The sequence below is a fragment of the Coregonus lavaretus genome (genome assembly GCF_964263955.1).
Source record: "Coregonus lavaretus genome assembly, chromosome: 23".
Taxonomy (NCBI): domain Eukaryota; kingdom Metazoa; phylum Chordata; class Actinopteri; order Salmoniformes; family Salmonidae; genus Coregonus; species Coregonus lavaretus.
This window is the reverse complement of record NC_140010.1, coordinates 5,215,918-5,241,181: the sequence shown is the minus strand read 5'-3', so window position 1 is coordinate 5,241,181 and position 25,264 is coordinate 5,215,918. Positions and strand designations below refer to the sequence as shown.

The window sequence follows — 25,264 nt, the reverse complement described above, 5'->3', positions numbered from 1 at the left end:
CCAACTCCATATTAATGCCCATGATTTTGGAATGAGATGTTCGACGAGCAGGTGTCCACATACTTTTGGTCATATAGCGTACCTGGAACCAAAAAGGGTTCTTCAAAAGGGTTCTCCTATGGGGACAGCCAAATAACCCTTTCTAGATAGAACCTTTGTATAGGCACTGTACAAACAGAAGGTTATACAAACAACAGACAGAATGCAATATTCTGCAATACCTGCAGACATACAGACTAATGCAATGCAGATACAGATACTGTACGCTACCAACACTCAGACAAAGAAATCTACATACAGTACTCCACTACTGTATCTAGCACACATACTGCCGGAAGATCTCTAATTGAATATGTTAATGCATAATACAGAAACACACACATACACGCACACACAAACACAACACATACACACACAACACATACACACACCTAGCACGGTGACGGTGGCGCGGGCAGTGCGGACAGGCATTGTGAAGATAGAGCAGGTGTATTCTCCTTCGTCTGACAGCTGCACGTCTCCGATGGTGATGGACAGCTCTGTGCCTGTAGACCGGTGGAGCTGGATACGGTTATCTCTCAGAGCTGGGCGAGAGAGAGGGGAGAGGGGGTAGAGAGGGAGTGGGGGGTGAGAGAGGGAGAGAGAGAGGGGGAGGGAGAGAGGGGAAGAGAGGGAGAGAGGGGAAGAGAGGGAGTGGGGGGTGGGAGAGGGAGCAAGAGAGGGGGAGGGAGAGGGAGGAGAGAGGGGGAGGGGGAGGGGTAAGAGAGGGAGTGGGGTGGTGGGAGAGGGAGAGAGAGAGGGGGAGAGGGGGAGGGAGAGAGGGGAAGGAGAGGGGTAAGAGAGGCAGTGGGGGGAGGGACAGAGGGAGGGAGAGAGGGGGACGGAGAGAGGGGAGGGAGAGGGGAGAGGGGTAAGAGAGGGAGTGGGAGAGAGAAACAGAGAAAGAGAGGAGAAAATGAGGGAGAGGGGGAGAGAGGGGAGGGGACAAGGCCGACAGGGTAGAGGAAAATAGAACAAGGGGGCAGAAGAAGAAGAGATATAAACACTTTGTCATCACCCAGGCAGCAGGGGGAGGGAGGGAGGGAGGCACACAGCCAGCTAAATGGAGCGGTGTTTAGTGTAGGTTATGGGAGGATGATGAAATGGTAGGAAACACAAGTTGTACCTACACATGATATCTTTGACCTCTATATGTAATCTGATCTGACTGTGTCTGGGCTCATAACTGTCTGTCTGACTCTTAGAACACACACACACACACACACACACACACACACACACACACTGTACATACAGTTGAAGTCGGAAGTTTACATACACTTAGGTTGGAGTCATTAAAACTTGTTTTTCAACCACTCCACAAATTTCTTGTTAACAAACTATAGTTTTGGCAAGTCGGTTAGGACATCTACTTTGTGCATGACACAAGTAATTTTTCCATCAATTGTTTACACACATATTATTTCACTTATAATTCACTGTTTCACAATTAAAGTGGGTCAAAAGTTTACATACACTAAGTTGACTGTGCCTTTAAACAGCTTGGAAAATTCCAGAAAATGATGTCATGGCTTTAGAAGCTTCTGATATCATTTGAGTCAATTGGAGGTGTACCTGTGGATGTATTTCAAGGCCTACCTTCAAACTCAGTGCCTCTTTGCTTGACATCATGGGAAAATCAAAAGAAATCAGCCAAGACCTCAGAAAACAAAATTGTAGACCTCCACAAGTCTGGTTCATCCTTGGGAGCAATTTCCAAACGCCTGAAGGTACCACGTTCATCTGTACAAACAATAGTACGCAAGTATAAACACAATGGGACCACGCAGCTGTCATACCGCTCAGGAAGGAGACGCGTTCTGTCTCCCAGAGGTGAACGTACTTGGGTGCGAAAAGTGCAAATCAATCCCAGAACAACAGCAAAGGACCATGTGAAGATGCTGGAGGAAACAGGTTCAAAAGTATCTATATCCACAGTAAAACGAGTCCTATATCGACATAACCTGAAAGTCCGCTCAGCAAGGAAGAAGCCACTGCTCCAAAACCGCCATAAAAAAGCCAGACCGGTTTGCAACTGCACATGGGGACAAAGATCGTACTTTTTGGAGAAATGTCCTCTGGTCTGATGAAACAAAAATATAACTGTTTGGCCATAATGACCATCGATATGTTTGGAGGAAAAAGGGGGTTGCTTGCAAGCCGAAGAACACCATCCCAACCGTGAAGTACGGGGGTGGCAGCATCATGCTGTGGGGTGCTTTGCTGCAGGAGGGTCTGGTGCACTTCACAATATTGATGGCATCATAAGGAAGGAAAATTATGTGGATATATTGAAGCAACATCTCAAGACATCAGTCAGGAAGTTAAAGCTTGGTCGCAAATGGGTCTTCCAAATGGACAATGACCCCAAGCATACTTCCAATGTTGTGGCAAAATGGCTTAAGGACAACAAAGTCAAGGTATTGGAGTGGCCATCACAAAGCCCTGACCTCAATCCTATAGAAAATGTGTGGGCAGAACTGAAAAGGAGTGTGCGAGCAAGGAGGCCTACAAACCTGACTCAGTTACACCAGCTCTGTCAGGAGGAATGGGCCAAAATTCACCCAACTTATTGTGGGAAGCTTGTGGAAGGCTACCCGAAACCTTTGACCCAAGTTAAACAATTTAAAGGCAATGCTACCAAATACTAATTGAGTGTATGTAAACTTCTGACCCACTGTGAATGTAATGAAAGAAATAAAAGCTGAAATAAATAATTCTCTCTACTATTATTCTGACATTTCACATTCTTAAAATAAAGTGGTGATCCTAACTGACCTAAGACAGGGATTTTTTACTAGGATTAAATGTCAGGAATTGTGAGAAACAGAGAAAAACAGAGTATTTGGCTAAGGTGTATGTCAACTTCCGACTTCAGCTGTAAATACAGTACAGTCGTGGTAGTATTGGTCTTCACAAAGTTTGCTGCTTCAGTGTTTTTAGATATTTTTGTCAGATGTTACTATGGTATACTGAAGTATAATTACAAGCATTCCATAAGTGTCAAAGGCTTTTATTGACAATTACATTAAGTCTAGGCAAAGAGTCAATATTGGCAGTGTTGACCCTTCTTTTTCAAGACCTCTGCAATCTGCCCTGCCATGCTGTCAATTAACTTCTGGGCCACATCCTGACTGATGGCAGCCCATTCTTGCATAATCAATGCTTGGAGTTTGTCAGAATGTGTGTGTTTTTGTTTGTCCACCCGCCTCTTGAGGATTGACCACAAGTTCTCAATGGGATTAAGGTCTGGGGAGTTTCCTGGCCATGGACCCAACATTTCGATTAATTGTTCCCCGAGCCACTTAGTTATCACTTTTGCCGTATGGCAAGGTGCTCCATCATGCTGGAAAGGCATTGTTCGTCACCAAACTGTTCTTGGATGGTTGAGAGAAGTTGCTCTCGGAGGATGTGTTGGTACCATTCTTTATTCATGGCTGTGTTTTTAGGCAAAATTGTGAGTGAGCCCAATCCGTTGGCTGAGAAGCAACCCCACACATGAATGGTCTCAGGATGCTTTACTGTTGGTATGACACAGGACTGATGGTAGCGCTCACCTTGTCTTCTCCGGACAAGCTTTTTTCCGGATGCCCCAAACAATCGGAAAGGGGATTCATCAGAGAAAATGACTTTACCCCAGTCCTCAGCAGTCCAATCCCTGTACCTTTTGCAGAATATCAGTCTGTCCCTGATGTTTTTCCTGGAGAGAAGTGGCCTCCAGGACATCCTCCAAAAGTCTTCGCCTCACTGTGCGTGCAGATGCACACACCTGCCTGCTGCCATTCCTGAGCAAGCTCTGCACTGGTGGTGCCCCGATCCCGCAGCTGAATCAACTTTAGGAGACGGTCCTGGCGCTTACTGGACTTTCTTGGGCGCCCTGAAGCCTTCTTCACAACAATTGAACCTCTCTCCTTGAAGTTCTTGATGATCCGATAAATGGTTGATTTAGGTGCAATCTTACTAGCAGCAATATCCTTGCCTGTGAAGCCCTTTTTGTGCAAAGCAATGATGACGGCACGTGTTTCCTTGCAGATAACCATGGTTAACAGAGGAAGAACAATGATTTCAAGCACCACCCTCCTTTTAAAGCTTCAAGTCTGTTATTCTAACTCAATCAGCATGACAGAGTGATCTCCAGCCTTGTCCTCGTCAACACTCTTACCTGTGTTAATGAGAGAATCACTGACATGATGTCAGCTGGTCCTTTTGTAGCAGGGCTGAAATGCAGTGGAAATGTTTTTGGGGGATTAAGCTCATTTTCATGGCAAAGAGGGACTTTGCAATTAATTGCAATTCATCTGATCACTCTTCATAACATTCTGGAGTATATGCAAATTGCCATCATAAAAACTGAGGCAGCAGACTTTGTGAAAATTAATATTTGTGTCATTCTTAAAACCTTTGACCACGACTGTCCATACATCCCTTTCATATGTTCTGTCTCTCACAATCCTCTTCTCTCTTCTCTCCATCCTCTTCTCTCTCTCTCCCTCCTCTTCTCTCTTCTCTCTCCCTCCTCTTCTCTCTCCCTACTCCTCTTCTCTCTCCCTAATCCTCTTCTCTCCCTCCCTCCTCTTCTCTCTCTCTCTCTCTCTCCCTCCCTCTTCTCTCTCTCTCTCCCTCTTCTCTCTCTCGGACTCTGTCTTTCTGTGTGTGTGTGTATCTGTCTAAGATGCAGACGTGTGTGTGTGTGTGTGTCTGACTTCCTCTGTGTGTGTGTGTGTGTGTGTGTGTGTCTGTCTCCCTCTCTCTCTTTCAAATGCAATATGCTTTAATGGCATGAATGACAAGGTCAACGTTGCCAAAGCGAAGTGATTAGAATTATATTGTCATTAAAGTGATACACATAACAAAAACTCTCTCTCTGCATAGCATGCCTCTCTCTCTGTCTCTGTGTCTCTCTGCATAGCATGCCTCTCTCTCTGTCTCTCTCTGCATAGCATGCCTCTCTCTCTGTCTCTCTCTGCATAGCATGCCTCTCTCTCTCTGTCTCTGTGTCTCTCTCTGCATAGCATGCCTCTCTCTCTCTCTCTGTCTATGTGTCTCTCTGCATAGCATGCCTCTCTCTCTGTGTCTCTGTCTCTGTGTCTCTCTGCATAGCATGCCTCTCTCTCTGTGTCTCTGTCTCTGTGTCTCTCTGCATAGCATGCCTCTCTCTCTCTCTGTCTCTGTGTCTCTCTGCATAGCATGCCTCTCTCTCTGTGTCTCTCTCTGCATAGCATGCCTCTCTCTCTGTCTCTATGTCTCTCTCTTCATAGCATGCCTCTCTCTCTGTCTCTATGTCTCTCTCTGTAGCATGCCTCTCTCTCTGTCTCTCTCTGCATAGCATGCCTCTCTCTCTCTCTCTCTGTCTATGTGTCTCTCTGTAGCATGCCTCTCTCGCAATTCAATTTCAATTTAAGGGGTTTTATTGGCATGGGAAACATACGTTTACATTGCCAAAGCAAGTGAAATAGATAATAAACAACAGTGAAATAAACAATACAAAAATGAACAGTAAACATTACACTCACAAATTTCAAAAATAATTAAGACATTTCAAATGTCATATTATGTCTATATACAGTGCAAATAGTTAAAGTACAAAAGGGAAAATAAATATAAATATGGGTTGTATTTGTGTTTGTTCTTCACTGGTTGCTCTTTTCTTGTGGCAACAGGTCACAAATATTGCTGCTGTGATGGCACACTGTGGTATTTCACCCAATAGATACGGGAGTTTATAAAAATTGGATTTGTTTTTGAATTCTTTGTGGGTCTGTGTAATCTGAGGGAAATACGTGTCTCTAATATGGTCATACATTTGGCAGGAGGTTAGGAAGTGAAGCTCAGTTTCCACCTCATTTTGTGGGCAGTGTGCACATAGCCTGTCTTCTCGAGAGCCAGGTCTACCTACGGCGGCCTCTCTCCCCCTGCTCGCTCTCTTAGCATAGCATGCCTCTCTCTCTGTCTCTGTTTCTCTTTCTCTCTTCATAGCATGCCTAGCTCTGCCAGTGTCTGTGTGTCTGCAAAGTATGCCTAACATCCCAGCTGCCTGTCTGTGTCTCTGCCAGTGCTTTCTCTTCATGGTTTATCAGTAACCAAGGTCCGTTCATTTGTCTTCATGGTTTATCCGTAACCAAGGTCCGTTCATGTGTCTTCATGGTTTATCAGTAACCAAGCTCCGTTCATGTGTCTTCATGTAGCTCCTGTGTGCTCCCCTGTGCCCTCTGAACACTATCCTAAATCTGTCTCCCTAATTCCTCTCTCTCTCTCTCTCTCTCTCTCTCATTGTTAACTGAAAGAGGCTTTATTGGGATTAATGTGATTCGTGAGAGCAGAATATTGTATTTCAGAAACAATGACAGCTACGTCTACTTCCACAGTATTGTTATTGATCTAGCCCTGAAAATAATGTAGGCTACAAGTACATACCACGGTTAGGGCTGGCACAATTACTGTATAATCGTGTAACCAAGGGTTACGGATGAAGACAGTCGTGAAAATAAAATAACCGTCGTAAACGAACAGCTGGCTGAAGACGGAACGGCCGGGCATTCGTGCGGTTGAGTCCGTTTCGGCGGTAACATGGACTCTTTACAACAAGTCCAAGTGCCACCCACCAAAAATGTGTTGTTCCGTGTTCCATACATTGCTTTCTGCAAGCATGAACAATGGAACGTCTGTAACAATTGTAACCAAGATGTAACGTAGCAACCTCATAATGTTGCTAGGGAAAATTACCCCAAATGAGCTATTATTTTGAAAATGTTACTTTTGATTTATAATATTTAATTAATGTGCAACTTTTACGTGTTCATAAAATTATCTACGTAATGATGTTGAAACATTGCGTTTCCGTTTCCTTGGTCACAAAACACCTTTTCTGAAGCCTTTTTTGGTGGGTGGCCCTTGGACTAAACGTGATGAAACTGTGCTGCTCCTTGCTGAAACAAGCAGGGGGTTGTAGCAGTCGGGAGGAGAGGAGAAAATGTGTCTTTAAAAAACAAAACAATCAAACCATTATAACGGAGACCGCCGTCATTTGGCTGACCAATAACCGTCATCCAAAATTCCATGACGGTCACAGCCCTAACCACGGTACCATGGCAACAATGACATAATTTAAAGGCATTGGTCAGGGAGGTGACCAAGAACCCGATGGTCACTCTGACAGAGCTCCAGAGTTCCTCTGTGGAGATGGTTGTCCTTCTGGAAGGTTCTCCCATCTCTGCAGCACTCCACCAATCCGGCCTTTATGGTAGAGTGGCCAAACGGAAGCCACTCCTCAGTAAAAGGCACATGACAGCCCGCTTGGAGTTTGCCAAAAGGCCTAATAGACTCTCAGACCATGAGAAACAAGATTCTCTGGTCTGATGAAACCAAGATTGAACTCTTTGGCCTGAATGCCAAGCGTCACGTCTGGAGGAAACCTGGCACCATCCCTTCGGTAAGCATAGTGGTAGCAGCATCATGCTGTGGGGATGTCTTTCAGCGGCAGGGACCCTAAGCACACAGCCAAGACAACGCAGGAGTGGCTTCGGGACAAGTCTCTGAATGTCCTTGAGTGGCCCAGCCACCTGATCGTACATCTCTGGAGAGACCTGAAAATAGCTGTGCAGTGACGCTCCCTATCCAACCTGACAGAGCTTGAGAAGATTGGCAGAGAAGAATGGGAGAAACTCCCCAAATACAGGTGTGCCAAACTTGTAGCATCATACCCAAGAAGACTTGAGGCTGTAATCGCTGCCAAAGGTGCTTCAACAAAGTACAGAGTAAAGGGTCTGAATACTTATGTAAATGTCATATTTCAGTTGTTGTTTTTAATACATTTGCAGATATTTCTAAAAACCTGTTTTTGCTTTGTCATTATGGAGTATTGTGTGTTGATTGAAGAGGGGAAAAAACTATTTAATAAATGTTTGAATAAGGCTGTAACGTAACAACATTTCAAGGGGTCTGAATACTTTCCGAATGCACTGTAAAGTATTTGAAATCATTTCAAATAGTATTTGAACCCAGGTGTGACTACTGTACTAATGTCCTGGTGGAAGATAGGGTCTGGAGTCTGGAGCTTGGCCTATTTGGCACAGTGACAGTGTGTGTGTGTGTGTGTGTGTGTGTGTGTGTGTGTGTGTGTGTGTGTGTGTTTCAAGTTTAAAATTGTATTAGTTGTCCTTTCAGGATACAGTGAGGGAAAAAAGTATTTGATCCCCTGCTGATTTTGTACGTTTGCCCACTGACAAATAAATTATCTTAATGGTAGGTTTATTTGAACAGTGAGAGACAGAATAACAACAACAAAATCCAGAAAAACGCATGTCAAAAATGTTATAAATTGATTTGCATTTTAATGAGGGAAATAAGTATTTGACCCCCTCTCAATCAGAAAGATTTCTGGCTCCCAGGTGTCTTTTATACAGGTAACGAGCTGAGATTAGGAGCACACTCTTAAAGGGATTGCTCCTAATCTCAGTTTGTTACCTGTATAAAAGACACCTGTCCACAGAAGCAATCAATCAATCAGATTCCAAACTCTCCACCATGGCCAAGACCAAAGAGCTCTCCAAGGATGTCAGGGACAAGATTGTAGACCTACACAAGGCTGGAATGGGCTACAAGACCATCGCCAAGCAGCTTGGTGAGAAGATGACAACAGTTGGTGCAATTATTCGCAAATGGAAGAAACACAAAATAACTGTCAATCTCCCTCTGCCTGGGCCTCCATGCAAGATCTCACCTCGTGGAGTTGCAATAATCATGAGAACGGTGAGGAATCAGCCCAGAACTACACGGGAGGATCTGGTCAATGATCTCAAGGCAGCTGGGACCATAGTCACCAAGAAAACAATTGGTAACACACTACGCCGTGTAGGACTGAAATCCTGCAGCGCCCGCAAGGTCCCCCTGCTCAAGAAAGCACATATACATGCCCGTTTGCCAATGAACATCTGAATGATTCAGAGGAGAACTGGGTGAAAGTGTTGTGGTCAGATGAGACCAAAATGGAGCTCTTTGGCATCAACTCAACTCGCCGTGTTTGGAGGAGGAGGAATGCTGCCTATGACTCCAAGAACACCATCCCCACCGTCAAACATGGAGGTGGAAACATTATGCTTTGGGGGTGTTTTTCTGCTAATGGGACAGGCCAACTTCACCACATCAAAAGGGATGATGGACGGGGCCATGTACCGTCAAATCTTGGGTGAGAACCTCCTTCCCTCAGCCAGGGCATTGAAAATGGGTCGTGGATGGGTATTCCAGCATGACAATGACCCAAAACACATGGCCAAGGCAACAAAGGAGTGGCTCAAGAAGAAGCACATTAAGGTCCTGGAGTGGCCTAGCCAGTCTCCAGACCTTAATCCCATAGAAAATCTGTAGAGGGAGCTGACGGTTCGAGTTGCCAAACGTCAGCCTCGAAACCTTAATGACTTGGAGAAGATCTGCAAAGAGGAGTGGGACAAAATCCCTCCTGAGATGTGTGCAAACCTGGTGGCCAACTACAAGAAACTTCTGACCTCTGTGATTGCCAACAAGGGTGCACCAAGTATTAAGTCATGTTTTGCAGAGGGGTGAAATACTTATTTCCCTCATTAAAATGCAAATCAATTTATAACATTTTTGACAAGCGTTTTTCTGGATTTTGTTGTTGTTATTTTGTCTTTCACTGTTCAAATAAACATACCATTAAAATTATAGACTGATAATTTCTTTGTCAGTGGGCAAACGTACAAAATCAGCAGGGGATCAAATACTTTTTTCCCTCACTGTACACATGGTTTACACCGTCCAACAAAATGCTTACTTGCAGGTTCCTTCTGGACAATGCAACAACAATAAGAAATAATAAAATATAAGAATACGAACATAAAGTAAATGGCTCAGTAGAATAGAATAAACATTTTAGCATTAGTATAGTACAGGAAGGCACAATTTATTAAGTTTATATACTTTTAATTTATTGGTTTTAGATCATAACAGAATCACAACAAATTATATATACATCCCCCATTGTTGACCCTAAGAAATAATAATAATAATAATAGTAATAATATTAGTAATAGTAATCATAGTAATAGTAATAATGATAATAATAATAATAATAATAATAATAATAGTAATAATAGTAATAGTAATAATGATAATAGTAATAATAATAGTAATAGTAATAATGATAATCATAGTAATAGTAATAATGATAATAGTAATAATAATAATAGTAATAATAGTAATAATAATAATAATAGTAAAATCTACATCCTGTGTTTGGCGTTGGCTTGGACATGCCCCTGAAGTGCTATTGTATTTATTATCTGTTGGTTAAATCTCCTGGTGTTTTGTTGGCATCCTGGCATCCCCTATAGACATTATGTTTTCACCATCTTTTCGTGCATGGCTCACCCATGCACACACAAACGCAGATACGCATACATACGCACACTTGTATGCGACTTACAGTTAGTGAGTGCATACATTTTTCATACTGGCCCCCCGTGGGAAACGGCGCCACAACCCTGGCGTTGCAAGCGCCATGCTCTACCAACTGAGCTACAGGGGACCTACCACACCCGTCCGTTTAAAACATGTTCATTTTATCTCCTGTTAGTGCTTATAAATATTTCATACTATAAATGTCTTTTTTTTTTCTCCTCTCTTTTTTAATAATCGTATCTCAAAGAGAGTCATTTGGTTTCTTATTCTATGGGTCATTTCCATCCTATAGATTTCATTCATTGTTTCTTTCCAGTTGGTTATATGTGGTGCCAGCGGTTTAAGCCAGCTTCTAGTTATCGGTTTGTGCTGTTAAATCTCAGAATTCTGAAGAGGTACTTATCAGAGTCAAGGAGCATGAGGGGTTCTCTGGATTAGAGAAAGCGAACATTCTAACGTATCATCCAACACTCTGTATACTTCGATCCAGAAATGATTGAGGACTGAGCAGGAATATAATATGTGAGTATGCTTAGCGCTGCTGTCCCCATAGTTACGCCAGCAACTTGGTGTGATGTCACGGTTGTATTTTGAATATATTATAGGAGTTGTAAAACATCTTGGACTGAATTTGGAGAGTTGGTTATCTTGGACGTGTTTCTAGATGTGTCCTCCCAATCCTCTTGGGTTATTGCTATTTGCAGCTCATCTTCCCAATTGGTTACAGCTATAATATTCTCATATTTTGTTTCTTCTACGATAATTCTGTATATGTGCCCCAGCACATTTTTTTGCATTTACCTTGTTATACGTATTTTGCTATATATCTAATTAAGGGATGTATATCACTAAGCGTTTTATTAAGTCCCACTGCTTTAGTAATATACAGTAGCTTCTTACTTGTAAATAATTGTGAAAACAGAGTTCTGAAGGTTGTACTTTTTTTTATAGATTCTCAAATGTATCTATCCCCTTGTCTGTGAACATCTGATGATACCTGCTCAGTCCTTTTTCAGACCATCATTTAAATGTATCACCAATCATACTTGGCTTAAAGTCGCTGTCCATTACAATTTCTCGCAGGTAGATCAGGTCTGTTTGGATGCATTTTGTTTTGGTGATCTTTGTCCAGACCGTTATGGTGTTAAATGTACTCGGTAGTTTGTCACACTGTTTAAAAATATTTGGAGTTATTGGTTGATTCTGGAACAGGAATACAAATCTTCGGAGGACATTCATTTGAATAGTTTAAATTCTTCCTGTTATTGTTAAAATATACTAATTTCCATCTTTGTAAATCCTGCAAAAGCTGGTTTTCCAATGTTCCAAAGTTATAATGATTTAGTGTTGTCAGATCTTGGGGGATAGTAATACCTAAGTATTTCAATTTATTTTGATCCCGTTTAAGTTCAAACTTAGTTTGGATGTCTTTGGATATTGATTGGCCTACCGTCATAGCTCTTCCTCCCGGGGAAGGACTGCCCATTCCATGATCTCACCATCACGGTTGACAACTCCGTTGTGTCCTCCTCCCAGAGTGCGAAGAGCCTTGGCGTGACCCTGGACAACACCCTGTCGTTCTCCGCTAACATCAAGGCGGTGACCCGATCCTGTAGGTTCATGCTCTACAACATTCGGAGAGTACGACCCTGCCTTACACAGGAAGCAGCACAGGTCCTAATCCAGGCACTTGTCATCTCCCGTCTGGATTACTGCAACTCGCTGTTGGCTGGGCTCCCTGCCTGTGCCATTAAACCCCTACAACTCATCCAGAATGCCGCAGCCAGTCTGGTGTTCAACCTTCCCAAGTTCTCTCACGTCACCCCGCTCCTCCGCACACTCCACTGGCTTCCAGTTGAAGCTCGCATCTGCTACAAGACCATGGTGCTTGCCTACGGACCTGTGAGGGGAACGGCACCTCCGTACCTTCAGGCTCTGATCAGTCCCTACACCCAAACGAGGGCACTACGTTCATCCACCTCTGGCCTGCTGGCTCCCCTACCTCTGCGGAAGCACAGTTCCCGCTCAGCCCAGTCAAAACTGTTCGCTGCTCTGGCACCCCAATGGTGGAACAAGCTCCCTCACAACGCCAGGACAGCGGAGTCACTCACCACCTTCCGGAGACACTTGAAACCCCACCTCTTTAAGGAATACCTGGAATAGGATAAAGTAATCCTTCTACCCCCCCTTACCCCACCCCAAAGAAAAAAATATATATATATATTGTAAAGTGGTTATCCCACTGGCTATAAGGTGAATGCACCAATTTGTAAGTCGCTCTGGATAAGAGCGTCTGCTAAATGACGTAAATGTAAAAGCTTCTGATTTCCCTGTATTTAGTCTGTACCCAGACATGACACTGGATTGTTTTATTTCATCCATAACTGACTGAGGTGTGTTTGTTAAGTAGAGAATCAAGTCGTCTGCATTCATTGCTAATTTGTGTTCTTCCTGATTGATCTGTAGACCTTGCATTTTCTGATTATTTCTTACATTTTCAGCTAACGGTTTCATACTTAAAATGAAGATTAAAGGTGACAGAGGATCACCCCGTCTTGTCCCCCTTCGGAGGTCAAATGAGTGCGATAGTGTACCATTTACCCTTATTCTGGCATTTGGTGTTTTATACATCATTTACAGCCAGCTCAAGAAAGTTTCACAAAAGTTAAATGTTTTACGTTTTTCGAAGATGAAAGGCCATAACACCCTTTCAAAGGCTTTCTCTGCATCTAAGGTTAGCATCGGCAGTTTATGTTTTTTCTTGAGAGCGTCTTTCCATTACATTAAACGTTTGCCTGACATTATTGCTCAAGAGTCTGTTTGGTCAGAGTTTATGATATCTGGGATTATATTACTTAATCTATTTCCAATAATTGATATAAGCAATTTTTGGTCGCCGTTCAGCAACGACATTGGTAGATACAATGCACATTCTGCTGGATCTTTACCTTCTTTATCAATAACGGTAATAATAGATGAGTTCTAGGTTGGTGCCTCCTCTCTGTTGTTGAGAGCCCAGTTGAGGGCTTTACATAAGAAAGGTACTTGTTTGTATTCCTTATAGAATTCATTAGTGTATCCATCGCTACCTGGACATTTCTCATTTTTTGTTTTTGGATCAGTTTTTCTTCAGTTATTGGTTTAATTAACTTTGCATTTTATTCATCTGTCACTTCAGGTAGTTACATTTTTTCTAAGTATTCTTTTTATTTTCTCTATGTTAGATTCTTGTACCTCTGGAGTATAGAGTTTTTGGTAATATTTGGCAAATGTATTAGCTATTTCGGTTCTTTTGGTAAGGATTTCTGAGTTGTTATCTTTAATTCCTGGTATGTTGGCCCTTTTACTTCGTTTTCTCAGTCTAAATGCAAGTAATTTCTGGGCCTTTGGGCCACTATTGTAATATTTCTGTTTAGTAAATATCAATTTTCTATATTTTCTATATTGTCCAAGTTAATTTGATCTAGGCGTTTTTATTTTATTTTGTTTAATATCAGTCAGTTTCCATTATTTTTATGTTCACTTTGAAGCCTATTCAAGGTCTTTTGTAGTTCTCATTTTTCTTTATCTTAAAAAAAAAAAAATTTAAGCATATGTTATTATCTCACCTCGAAGCACTGCTTTGGCCCCTTCACATACCATTATAGGGGAGACCTCGTCATAATCATTAAACTCCAGATATTGCTTCAGTGTTGCCCTGATTCTATTCTTAAATTCAATGCAATGTAGAAGTGAATTATTTAATCTCCAAACTGTGGAGCCTTTCTCTAGTTCCATATTTATGTTCATATTTAGCATGATGTCACGACTTCCTCCGAAGCTGCCTCCCCTCCTTGTTCGGGCAGGCTTCGGCGTTCGTCGTCACCGGCCTTCTAGTCACGACCGCTCCATATCTCATCATTCCATTTGTCTTGTCTTGTCTTGTCAATTACACACACACCTGGTTCATATTCATTTTACATTTACATTTTAGTCATTTAGCAGACGCTCTTATCCAGAGCAACTTACAGTTAGTGAGTGCATACATTTTTTCATACTGGTCCCCCGTGGGAAACGAACCCACAACCCTGGCGTTGCAAGCGCCATGCTCTACCAACTGAGCTACAGGGGACTATATATTCCCCTCATTAGTATGTGTTTAAGTGTTCCCTCTGCCCCCTTGTCCTTGTGGGTGATTGTTTCATGTGAATTGAGTGCAGCTTGTGGAACTACCTGTACTTTGTATTGCCGGGGTATAATTTTCCCTGTGTGCCTGTATTTGTTCCAGTGCGCCTGTTTTGCGCACTGGACTGTTGACACTATCCAGCATAACTGTGTACTACGGAATAAACTATATTCTGTGATTTACCCTCCTGCGCCTGACTCCTTCAAATCACACTCTCACACATGATCCGATATTTCAATTGCTCTAATTTGGCAGTTGATGACTTTGGCTACATCCGTTTTAAACATGAAGAAATAGTCTAATCTTGAGTATTTATTACGTGCTGTAGAGTAGTATGTATAGTAATTCTCTTTGGGGTGGAAAGTTCTCCAAACATCTATCAGACCCACCTCTAAGTCTGCCCTTCTTAGTATCACTGTGGCCTTCTCTGCCTTGTGATTTATGTTGCGTTGACAATCTAACGTAGAATTCATGATAAGGTTGAGGTCTCCTCCCATTACTGTCGTCCCTTTTGCCTCCGTGATAAGTAGGTTTAGCATTTTGGATATCAATTCGGGTCCTTGTTCGTGTGGGTTATATACGGTGGTCTTTTGATACTTCAGTATATTTTAGCAATTACATTTACTTTTGATACTTAAGTATATTTAAAACCAAATACTTTTACACTTTTACTAAAGTAGAATTTTACTGGGTGACTAACTTTTACTTGAGTCATTTTCTATTAAGGCATCTTTACTTTTACTCAATTATGATAATTTAGTACTTTTTCCTCCACTGGTTATATACATTTAAATCATGTTATTTCAGTGTCCTCAATCCTTCCTTTTACCAGTATGTATCTTCCATCTTTGTCTACAAAGGTTATTTCTGAGTGAAAGGGGATATATTTTTTTATCATTATTGCTCTCCCTCTTCTTGCTGAACGGTAGGAAGAGGAAAACACTTGATGAAGGCTCAATTTATAGTCCAATATTTACAAGTGTATTGGGGAAGGGGTGTGTGTGTGCTGCGATGAGACAGCCTACAGAGGACGAGGTCAGAAACTTAGCAGTGTGTTGCCAGGACAACAGCCTCTCCCTCAACGTCAGTGAGACCAAGGAGCTGATCGTGGACTATAGGAGAAAGAGGGGAGAGCACGCCCCCATCCACATCGACGGGGCTGTTGTGGAGCGGGTCGAGAGTTTCAAGTTCATTGGTGTCCACATCACTAAGGACTTAACACACACCCACACAGTCGTGAAGAGGGCACAACAGCGCCTCTTCCCCCTCAGGAGGCTGAAAAGATTTGGCATGGGCACTCAGATCCTCAAAAAGTTCTACAGCTGCACCATCAACAGCATCTTGACTGGCTGCATCACCGCTTGGTATGCCAAAGGCACCGCCCTCAACCGCAAAGCGCTACATCACTGGGGCCGAGCTCCCTGACATCCAGGACCTCTATATCGGTGTCAGAGGAAGGCCCCGAAAAATTGCCAAAGTATCCAGCCAGCCAAGCCATAGACTGTTCACTCTGCTACCCTCCGGCAAACGGTATCGGAGCATCGGCTCACGGACCAACAGGCTCCGAGATAGCAGTCTTATGGCTTGGGGGTAGAAGCTAAATAGCCATAAGACTGCTAAATATTTAATTAAATGGTTACACGTACTATCTGCACTGACCCTATCTTGCACTGACTCTATGCACACTCACAAGACTATATATACACACTCACTCACACACACACACACACTACACAGACACTCTCACACAAAACCCAAACACATTCACTACATACATACACACACAACACACACACACGCATACCGACACAACACACACACTTTTACACTCATCCTTTGCTGCTGCTACTCTGTTCTCCATTTTACTCTTAATATTAATATTATTTATCCTGATGCTTGGTTACTTTACCCTGCCTTCATGTACATACTCTACCAGTCAAAAGTTTGGACACACCAACTCATTCAAGGGTTTTTCTTTATTTTTTATATTTTCTACATTGTAGAATAATAGGGAAGATATCAAAACTATGAAATAACACATATGGAATCTTGTAGTAACCAAAAAAGTGTTAAACAAAATCAAAATATATATTATATTTGAGATTCTTCAGATAGCCACCCTTTGCCTTGATGACAGCTTTGCACACTCTTGGCATTCTCTCAACCAGCTATACCTGGAATGCTTTTCCAACAGTCTTGAAGGAGTTCCCACATATGCTGAGCACTTGTTGGCTGCTTTTCCTTGACTCTGCGTTCCGACTCATCCCAAACCATCTCAATTGGGTTGAGGTCGGGGGATTGTGGAGGCCAGGTCATCTGATGCAGCACTCCATCACTCTCCTTCTTGGTCAAATAGCCCTTACACTGCCTGCAGGTGTGTTAGGTCATTGTCCTGTTGAAAAACAAATGATAGTCCCACTAAGCCCAAACCAGATTGGGATGGCGTATTGCTGCAGAAGGCTGTGGTAGCCATGCTGGTTAAGTGTGCCTTGAATTCTAAATAAAATCACAGACAGTGTCACCAGCAAAGCACCCCCACACCATAACACCTCCTCCTCCATGCTTTACGGTGGGAACTACACACGCGGAGATCATCCGTACAAAGACACGGCGATTGGAACCAAAAATCTCAAATTTGGACTCCAGACCATAGGACATATTTCCACCGGTCTAATGTCCATTGCTTGTGTTTCTTGGCCCAAGCAGGTCTCTTCTTCTTATTGGTGTCCTTTAGTAGTGGTTTCTTTGCAGCAATTCAACCATGAAGGCCTGATTCACACAGTCCCCTCTGAACAGTTGATGTTGAGATGTGTCTGACTTGAACTCTGTGAAGCATTTATTTGGGCTGCAATTTCTGAGGCTGGTAACACTAATGAACTTATCCTCTGGGTCTTCCATTCCTGTGGTGGTCCACATGAGAGCCAGTTTCATCATAGTGCTTGATGGGTTTTGCGACTGCACTTGAAGAAACTTTCAAAGTTTTCGAAATGTTCCGTATTGACTGTCCTTCATGTCTTAAATTAAAGATGGACTGTCGTTTCTCTTTGCTTATTTGAGCTGTTCTTGCCATAATATGGACTTGGTCTTTTACCAAATAAGGGCTATCTTCTGTATACACCCCCTACCTTGTCACAACACAACTGATTGGCTCAAACGCATTAAGAAGGAAATAAATTCCACAAATTAACTTTTAACAAGGCACACCTGTTAATTGAAATGGATTCCAGGTGACTACCTCATGAAGCTCCACATTGATCTGGTTCTGGTACTTCCTGTATATAGCTCCACATTGATCTGGTATGTGTACTTCCTGTATATAGCTCCACATTGATCTGGTTCTGGTAATTCCTGTATATAGCTCCACATTGATCTGGTTCTGGTACTTCCTGTATATAGCTACACAGTGATCTGGTACTAGTACTTCCTGTATATAGCTCCACATTAATCTGGTTCTTCCTTGATATTGCTCCACAGTGATCTGGTTCTGGTACTTCCTGTATATAACTCCACAGTGATCTGGTACTGGTACTTCCTGTATATAGCTCCACATTGATCTGGTACTTCCTGTATATAGCTCCACAGTGATCTGGTACTTCCTGTATATAGCTCCATATTGATCTGGTAATTCCTGTATGTAGCTCCACATTGATCTGGTACTAGTACTTCCTGTTTATATCTACATAGTGATCTGGTACTTCCTGTATATAGCTCTACATTGATCTGGTACTAGTACTTCCTGTATATAGCTCCACATTAATCTGGTTCTTCCTGGATATTGCTCCACATTGATCTGGTACTAGTACTTCCTGTATATATCTCCATAGTGATCTGGTACTTCCTGTATATAGCTCCACATTGATCTGGTACTGGTACTTCCTGTATATAGCTCCACAGTGATCTGGTACGTCTTGTCTATAGCTACATAGTGATCTGGTACTGGTACTTCATGTATATAGCTCCACATTGATCTGGTACTTCCTGTATATAGCTCCACAGTAATCTGGTACTGGTACTTCCTGTATATAGCTCCACTGTGATCTGGTACTTCCTGTATATAGCTCCACATTGATCTGGTACTGGTACTTCCTGTATATAGCTCCACTGTGATCTGGTACTTCCTGTATATAGCTCCACATTGATCTGGTACTGGTACTTCCTGTATATAGCTCCACTGTGATCTGGTACTTCATGTATATAGCTCCACATTGATCTGGTACTTCCTGTATATAGCTCCACAGTAATCTGGTACTAGTACTTCCTGTATATAGCTCCACGTTGATCTGATACTGGTACTTCCTGTATATAGCTTCACAGTGATCTGGTACTTCCTGTATATAGCTCCACAGTGATCTGGTACTTCCTGTATGTAGCTCCACATTGATCTGGTCCTGGTATTTCCTGTATATAGCTCCACAGTGATCTGATACTTCCTGTATATAGCTCCACATTGATCTGGTCCTGGTATTTCCTGTATATAGCTCCACAGTGATCTGGTACTTCCTGTATATAGCTCCATTCTTGTGTATTTTATTCCTCTTCTTTTACTATTTATTTATTTACTTTATGTTGGGAAGGGCTCGTAAGCAAGCATTTCACGGTAAAGTCTACACCTGTTGTATTCGGCGCATGTGACAAATACAATTGTATTTTATTTGTGTTTGTGTGTGTGTGTAAATGTGCGTTTTGTATGTATACGTGTGTGTGTGTGTGTGTGTGTGTGTGTGTGTGTGTGTGTGTGTGTGTGTGTGTGTGATGGGGCTAGACTGTTGTCTGAGAGTCAGTCTGATGGGTCAGGATCTGTGTCAGCTCTGCGGCTGGTTGAGACCAGATCCTCTCAGAGGGTAGTAGACAGCCACACCAGTTAGTTTTTTTGATGTTTTTTATTTATTTTATTTTATTCTAACGGTTATTTACGGAGACCGCAGTCATTTGGCTGACCAATTACCATCATCCAAAACTCCATGACCGTCACAGCCCTACTCTTAAGCTCTGTCTTTCTGTCTTTCTCTCTAACACACACACACACACACATACACACCCTCTTTCCCCTTTCCTGTCTCTCACGATCTATCACACTCCTCTTCCTCCCTTCTCTCAAAACACACACACCTCTCTCTCTCTCCCTCCCTCTCTCTCTCTCTCTCACCTCTCTTCTCTCCAAAGTACAGGGTCTGCTGGGCCGTGTTGGACCACTGCAGGGAGGAGTTGTCACTCGCCGCCACCCGGCAGGTCAGGGTCACCGTGCCACCCACAGACACCGTCTCGTCCTGGGTCACTGGCTGCAAGGGGTCATCGTCTAGGCAACACAGAGAAGAGAGGGAAACAAAGAGGTAATGTCAGTTACTGTCAGAGCTCTGGACAGGTAGGGTGTATTGTTGGCTCTGGTCAAAAGTAGTGTACTAAATAGGGAATAGGGTGCCATTTGAGACACAACCATAGAGAGGGAAAACAGACAGGAAGATAAATGGACCAGCAGTAGCCATTGGGCTTTCTATGTAAGACTGATGAGTCTATAACCAGCCGGACGAGCCAGACACACATCCTGCGAGGTACATTCACTGGCTGCCTCCCAAATGGAACCCTATTTCCCTATATAGTGCACTGCTTTGACCAGGGCCCATTGGGTGTAAGTAGTGCACTATATAGAGAATAGGGTGCCATTTGGGACTCAGTCACTGAAGGAGAGGTGTGATGAGAAGCAGGGGCGCAACTTTCACTGGGGACGGGGGGGGGGATGGGACATGACCTCCCCCACTTTCTGAAATTGTATTTTTGTCCTCCCCCCAGTTTTATCATTGTACTGAGATACAAAACGTGGCACCGTTAGGATCATGCGGACCCCTCAGAGCGGTCGGGTAGGCTGTTTTCTGGTTTCAGGAGGGAGGATTTAGGACCACACCTGTGTGAAGGCCAAGCTTTTGAAAGGCTGGCGTATAGGACCAGCATGGAAGAGATGAACAGAGGCAGCTGCTGTCTGTGTGTTGCGCTTTTTCTCAGAGTTGTAAAAGCAAGCAGAGCAGAAACTGGCTACTCTTTAGTTGACTGATCTAGCTGGCAAGGTAAATGCTGTTTGACAGATTTTTTTATTTTTATTCCTAGTGCTGAGCTAGTAGTGTAACTGACATGTTACGTTAAATAATGTTTCATCCCCTCTCCACTGAAGTGAATGAACTACTAGCAGTTAGCTAGCTAGCTAGTAGCTACCACAGCCAGTTCAGCTCTAGCTAGCCATCTGTCAGGTAGCAATATCTAACAGCTGTTGTGTGTATGGAAATGTTTTGTAGCCTTTCTTTTGTCCCATTTCAACAGAAGTACATTTGATGATGTACCATTGTACCATTAGCTAGAGCTAGTCAAAACTAGCGGCCAAACGATTGAAGACCGATATTGTGACGTTTTCTTGGCGCAATGTGAGTTTTTATTAGTTAGTATAGCAATGTAACATTATTAATTAGTCAGTTTCCCAAGCTAATTCCCTTCTTTTCAAAGATTGAAACTATTTTAAGGCAGTCTGACAAACCTCTAAAGTTTATTTACAAATTGTATCAAGGGTTGATAGAAGCTTTTCCCAATGACACAAAATATGTAAAACAAACATGTGAGGAAGACCTGGGAGATGCTATTGATGATGATACAGATGTGTTAGAACACCCTGTCATGTTCATATCATCTGACATAAATTACTGCAGTTTAAGACCATCCATAGAACGTACTATATGCCAGTGAAACTGAATATCAAGCACTCAGAAATGTTATTATTCTGCTGGAGGTGTAAAACACAAAAGGGAACATATTTGCATTTGTTATGGCCTTGTGAAGGCTGGCTGAATTCTGGCAAAGAGTATGTTCTTTTATCTCAGCATGTCTACAGATTCTCCCTTCTCCCTGTTTTTGTTTGCTTGGAAATGTTGATACTGGAGACTGTTATCAGAAGAAACTGTGTAAACTAGCATTTATAGTGGCTAAGAAATGCGTTGCCATTAATTGGAAGGTTCGTTATCATCCCACAATGGATGGCAGAAATGTCAAGTAATTTATCACAAACCTTTCCCTTGAGACATAAAAAAAAAAGATGGGAAGGAAGTTGTTGGGGAGAGAGTTGGAGTTATTAACTAGACTGGTGGCGGTCGGAGAGAGAGTTGAGTTATTGACTAGACTGGTGGGGGTCGGGGAGAGAGTTGAGTTATTGACTAGACTGGTGGGGGTCGGAGAGAGAGTTGAGATATTGACTAGTCTGGTGGGGGAGAGAGTTGAGTTATTGACTAGACTGGTGGGGGTCGGAGAGAGAGTTGAGATATTGACTAGTCTGGTGGGGGAGAGAGTTGAGTTATTGACTAGACTGGTGTGGGTCGGGGAGAGAGTTGAGTTATTGACTAGACTGGTGGGGGCCGGGGAGAGAGTTGAGTTATTGACTAGACTGGTGGGGGTCGGAGAGAGAGTGGAGTTATTGACTAGACTGGTGGGGGTCAGGGAGAGTTGAGTTATTGACTAGACTGGTGGGGGTCAGGGAGAGAGTTTAGTTATTGACTAGACTGGTGGGGGTCAGGGAGAGAGTTTAGTTATTGACTAGACTGGTGGGGGTCAGGGAGAGAGTTGAGATATTGACTAGACTGGTGGGGGTCAGGGAGAGAGTTGAGTTATTGACTAGACTGGTGGGGGTCAGGGAGAGAGTTGAGTTATTGACTAGACTGGTGGGGGTCGGAGAGAGAGTTGAGATATTGACTAGACTGGTGTGGGCAGCTCAGGCTGGCTGGTCTGGCTGAAATTTGATATAGAGGATTTCTTAATAAAGACAATCAAAAGTTAAGTCTTTGTACTTTATTTTTAAGGGTTGTTCATTTGTTAGGCTATTGGTTAAAGGTGCAACACAATATTGATTATTGAATTATCATTGACCTAGTTCAGTCTTATCAATCACTTAAACATATTTAATAATGATCTCCTACCTAGCTTGATGATTGGGGGCATTTTTGCTTACTTTTTGTTTATCTAAATAGAGACGGCTAGAAGGGCCATGGGTCATATTAGATTGTGTAGAAATGCAGGAAATTAGCTTTACATGACCCCCAGTGTCGCGAACTCTGATGCGGATGTGGTGTGAATCAAATGCAGGACACAGGAGCTAAGTCAAACCAGACTTTACTTGCATAAACAAAACGGGTCAAACCAACCCGGAGGCGAACAATACGCCACAGTGCGTAAAACACTCCAAAACCGACTGCGCACAAAACAACAGTGCGACGGTACAAAACGAGCGACTGGCAAACAGTACTGCACCAAACGACAGGAAAACAATTACACACAACACATGACAAACAAATGGAACATATAAAGGGTACCTAATCACACTAACATGGAACAGGTGTACAACAACTAGACAAAACCAAACGAACATCGAAACATACAACGGTGGCAGCTAGTACTCCGGGGACGACGACCGCCGAAGCCTGCCCGAGCAAGGAGGAGCAGCCTCGGCCGAAACCGTGACAGTACCCCCCCCTTGACGCGCGGCTCCAGCCGTGCGCCGACCCCGGCCTCGGGGACGACCAGGAGGACGCGGAGCCGGGCGCGCGGGGTGCCCCCGGTGGAACTCCGACAGGAGAGACGGGTCTAGGATGTCCCTCCGCGACACCCAGCACCGTTCCTCCGGGCCGTACCCCTCCCACTCCACGAGATACTGGAGACCCCCCATCCGACGTCTCGAGTCCAAGATGGACCGAACGGTGTTCGCCGGAGCCCCCTCGATGTCCAGTGGGGGCGGAGGAGTCTCTCCTATCTCACCTTCCTGGAGTGGACCAGCTACCACCGGCCTGAGAAGAGACACATGGAACGAGGGGTTAATATTCTTATACTCAATAGGCAGTTGTAACCTATAACACACCTCGTTCAATCTTCTCAGGACTTTAAAAGGCCACACAAACCGCCGACCCAGCTTCCGGCAGGGCAGGCGGAGGGGCAGGTTTCTGGTCGAGAGCCAGACTCGATCTCCAGGTGCGTACACCGGCCCCTCACTGCGGTGGAGATCGGCGCTCGCCTTGTGTCGACGGATGGCCCGCTGCAGATGGACGTGTGCAGCGTTCCACGTCTCCTCCGAGCGCCTCACCCACTCATCCACCGTAGGGGCCTCGATCTGGCTCTGCTGCCATGGTGCCAGAACCGGCTGGTACCCTAACACACATTGGAAAGGGGTTAGGTTGGTGGAGGAGTGGCGGAGAGAGTTTTGGGCCATCTCTGCCCAGGGAATGTACCTAGCCCACTCCTCCGGCCGGTCCTGGCAATACAACCTCAGAAACCTACCCACATCCTGGTTCACTCGTTCTACCTGCCCATTGCTCTCCGGGTGGTACCCCGAGGTAAGGCTCACCGAGACCCCCAAACGCTCCATGAACGCTCTCCAGACTTGGGAGGTAAACTGGGGGCCTCGATCAGACACTATATCCTCGGGTACCCCGTAATGCCGGAAGACGTGGGTAAATAGTGCCTCAGCGGTCTGTAGGGCAGTAGGAAGACCCGACATAGGGAGGAGACGACAGGCCTTAGAGAACCGGTCCACAACGACCAGGATGGTGGTATTCCCCTGAGAGGGGGGAAGGTCTGTCACAAAATCCACCGAGAGGTGGGACCAGGGTCATTGTGGAACGGGCAGGGGTTGTAACTTACCCCTGGGCAAGTGTCTGGGCGCCTTACACTGGGCGCACACCGAGCAGGAGGAGACATAAACCCTCACATCCCTGGCTAATGTTGGCCACCAGTACTTAGTGCTAAGACAGTGCACTGTCCAGCCAATACCCGGATGTCCAGAGGAGGGTGACGTGTGAGCCCAGTAAATGAGTCGATCCCGAACCTCGAGCGGAACGTACGTCCAACCCACAGGACACTGTGGAGGGCTAGGGTCGGCACGCAACGCCCGCTCGATTTCAGCATCGACCTCCCACACAACCGGTGCCACTAGACAAGACGCCGGTAGTATGGGAGTAGGCTCAACGGACCTCTCCTCTGTGTCATACCGCCGGGACAGAGCGTCTGCCTTACTGTTCTGGGACCCAGGGATGTACGTGATCTTAAATACGAACCTGGCTAGAAACATGTTCCACCGAGCCTGGCGAGGGTTCAGTCTCCTAGCTGCCCGGATGTACTCCAGGTTCCGATGGTCAGTCAAAATGAGGAAAGGGTGTTGAGCCCCCTCAAGCCAATGCCTCCACACCTTAAGGGCCTGTACCACAGCTAACAGCTCCCTGTCCCCGACGTCATAATTTCGCTCCGCCGGGCTGAGCTTTTTAGAGTAGAAAGCACAGGGGCGGAGTTTAGGTGGCGTGCCGGACCGTTGAGAAAGAACGGCCCCTATACCGGCCTCAGACGCGTCCACCTCAACCTGAAAGGGTAAGGCGGGATCCGGATGCGCCAGCACCGGAGCCGAAGTAAACAGGTCCTTCAGTTTCCCAAAAGCCCTGTCCGCCTCAGCTGACCACTGCAGGCGCACCGGACCACCCTTCAGAAGAGGTGCCACCTGTCCAAAACCCCGGATAAACCTCCGGTAGTAATTCGCAAAGCCCAAGAACTGCTGCACCTCTTTAACAGTGGTTGGGGTTTGCCAATTACGCACGGCTGACACACGGTCCACCTCCATCTTCACCCCTGACGCGGACA

At 44.3% G+C, this 25,264-nt stretch overlaps 1 protein-coding gene across 1 annotated transcript in view; it reads right to left on the bottom strand.

The window, feature by feature from the left end:
- Positions 1 to 316: 316 nt before the first annotated feature.
- The window catches only part of LOC311098840 (cell adhesion molecule 3-like), a gene marked incomplete at both ends in the record, with an annotated part of 46,228 nt that continues 21,280 nt past the window's right edge, over positions 317 to 25,264 (bottom strand). Inside the window, 3 exons of the mRNA XM_084139408.1 lie at positions 317 to 342; positions 432 to 584; positions 19,764 to 19,913. Coding sequence (XP_083995534.1) covers positions 317 to 342; positions 432 to 584; positions 19,764 to 19,913 — 329 coding nt within the window. The remainder of the gene's footprint in view (positions 343 to 431; positions 585 to 19,763; positions 19,914 to 25,264) is intronic.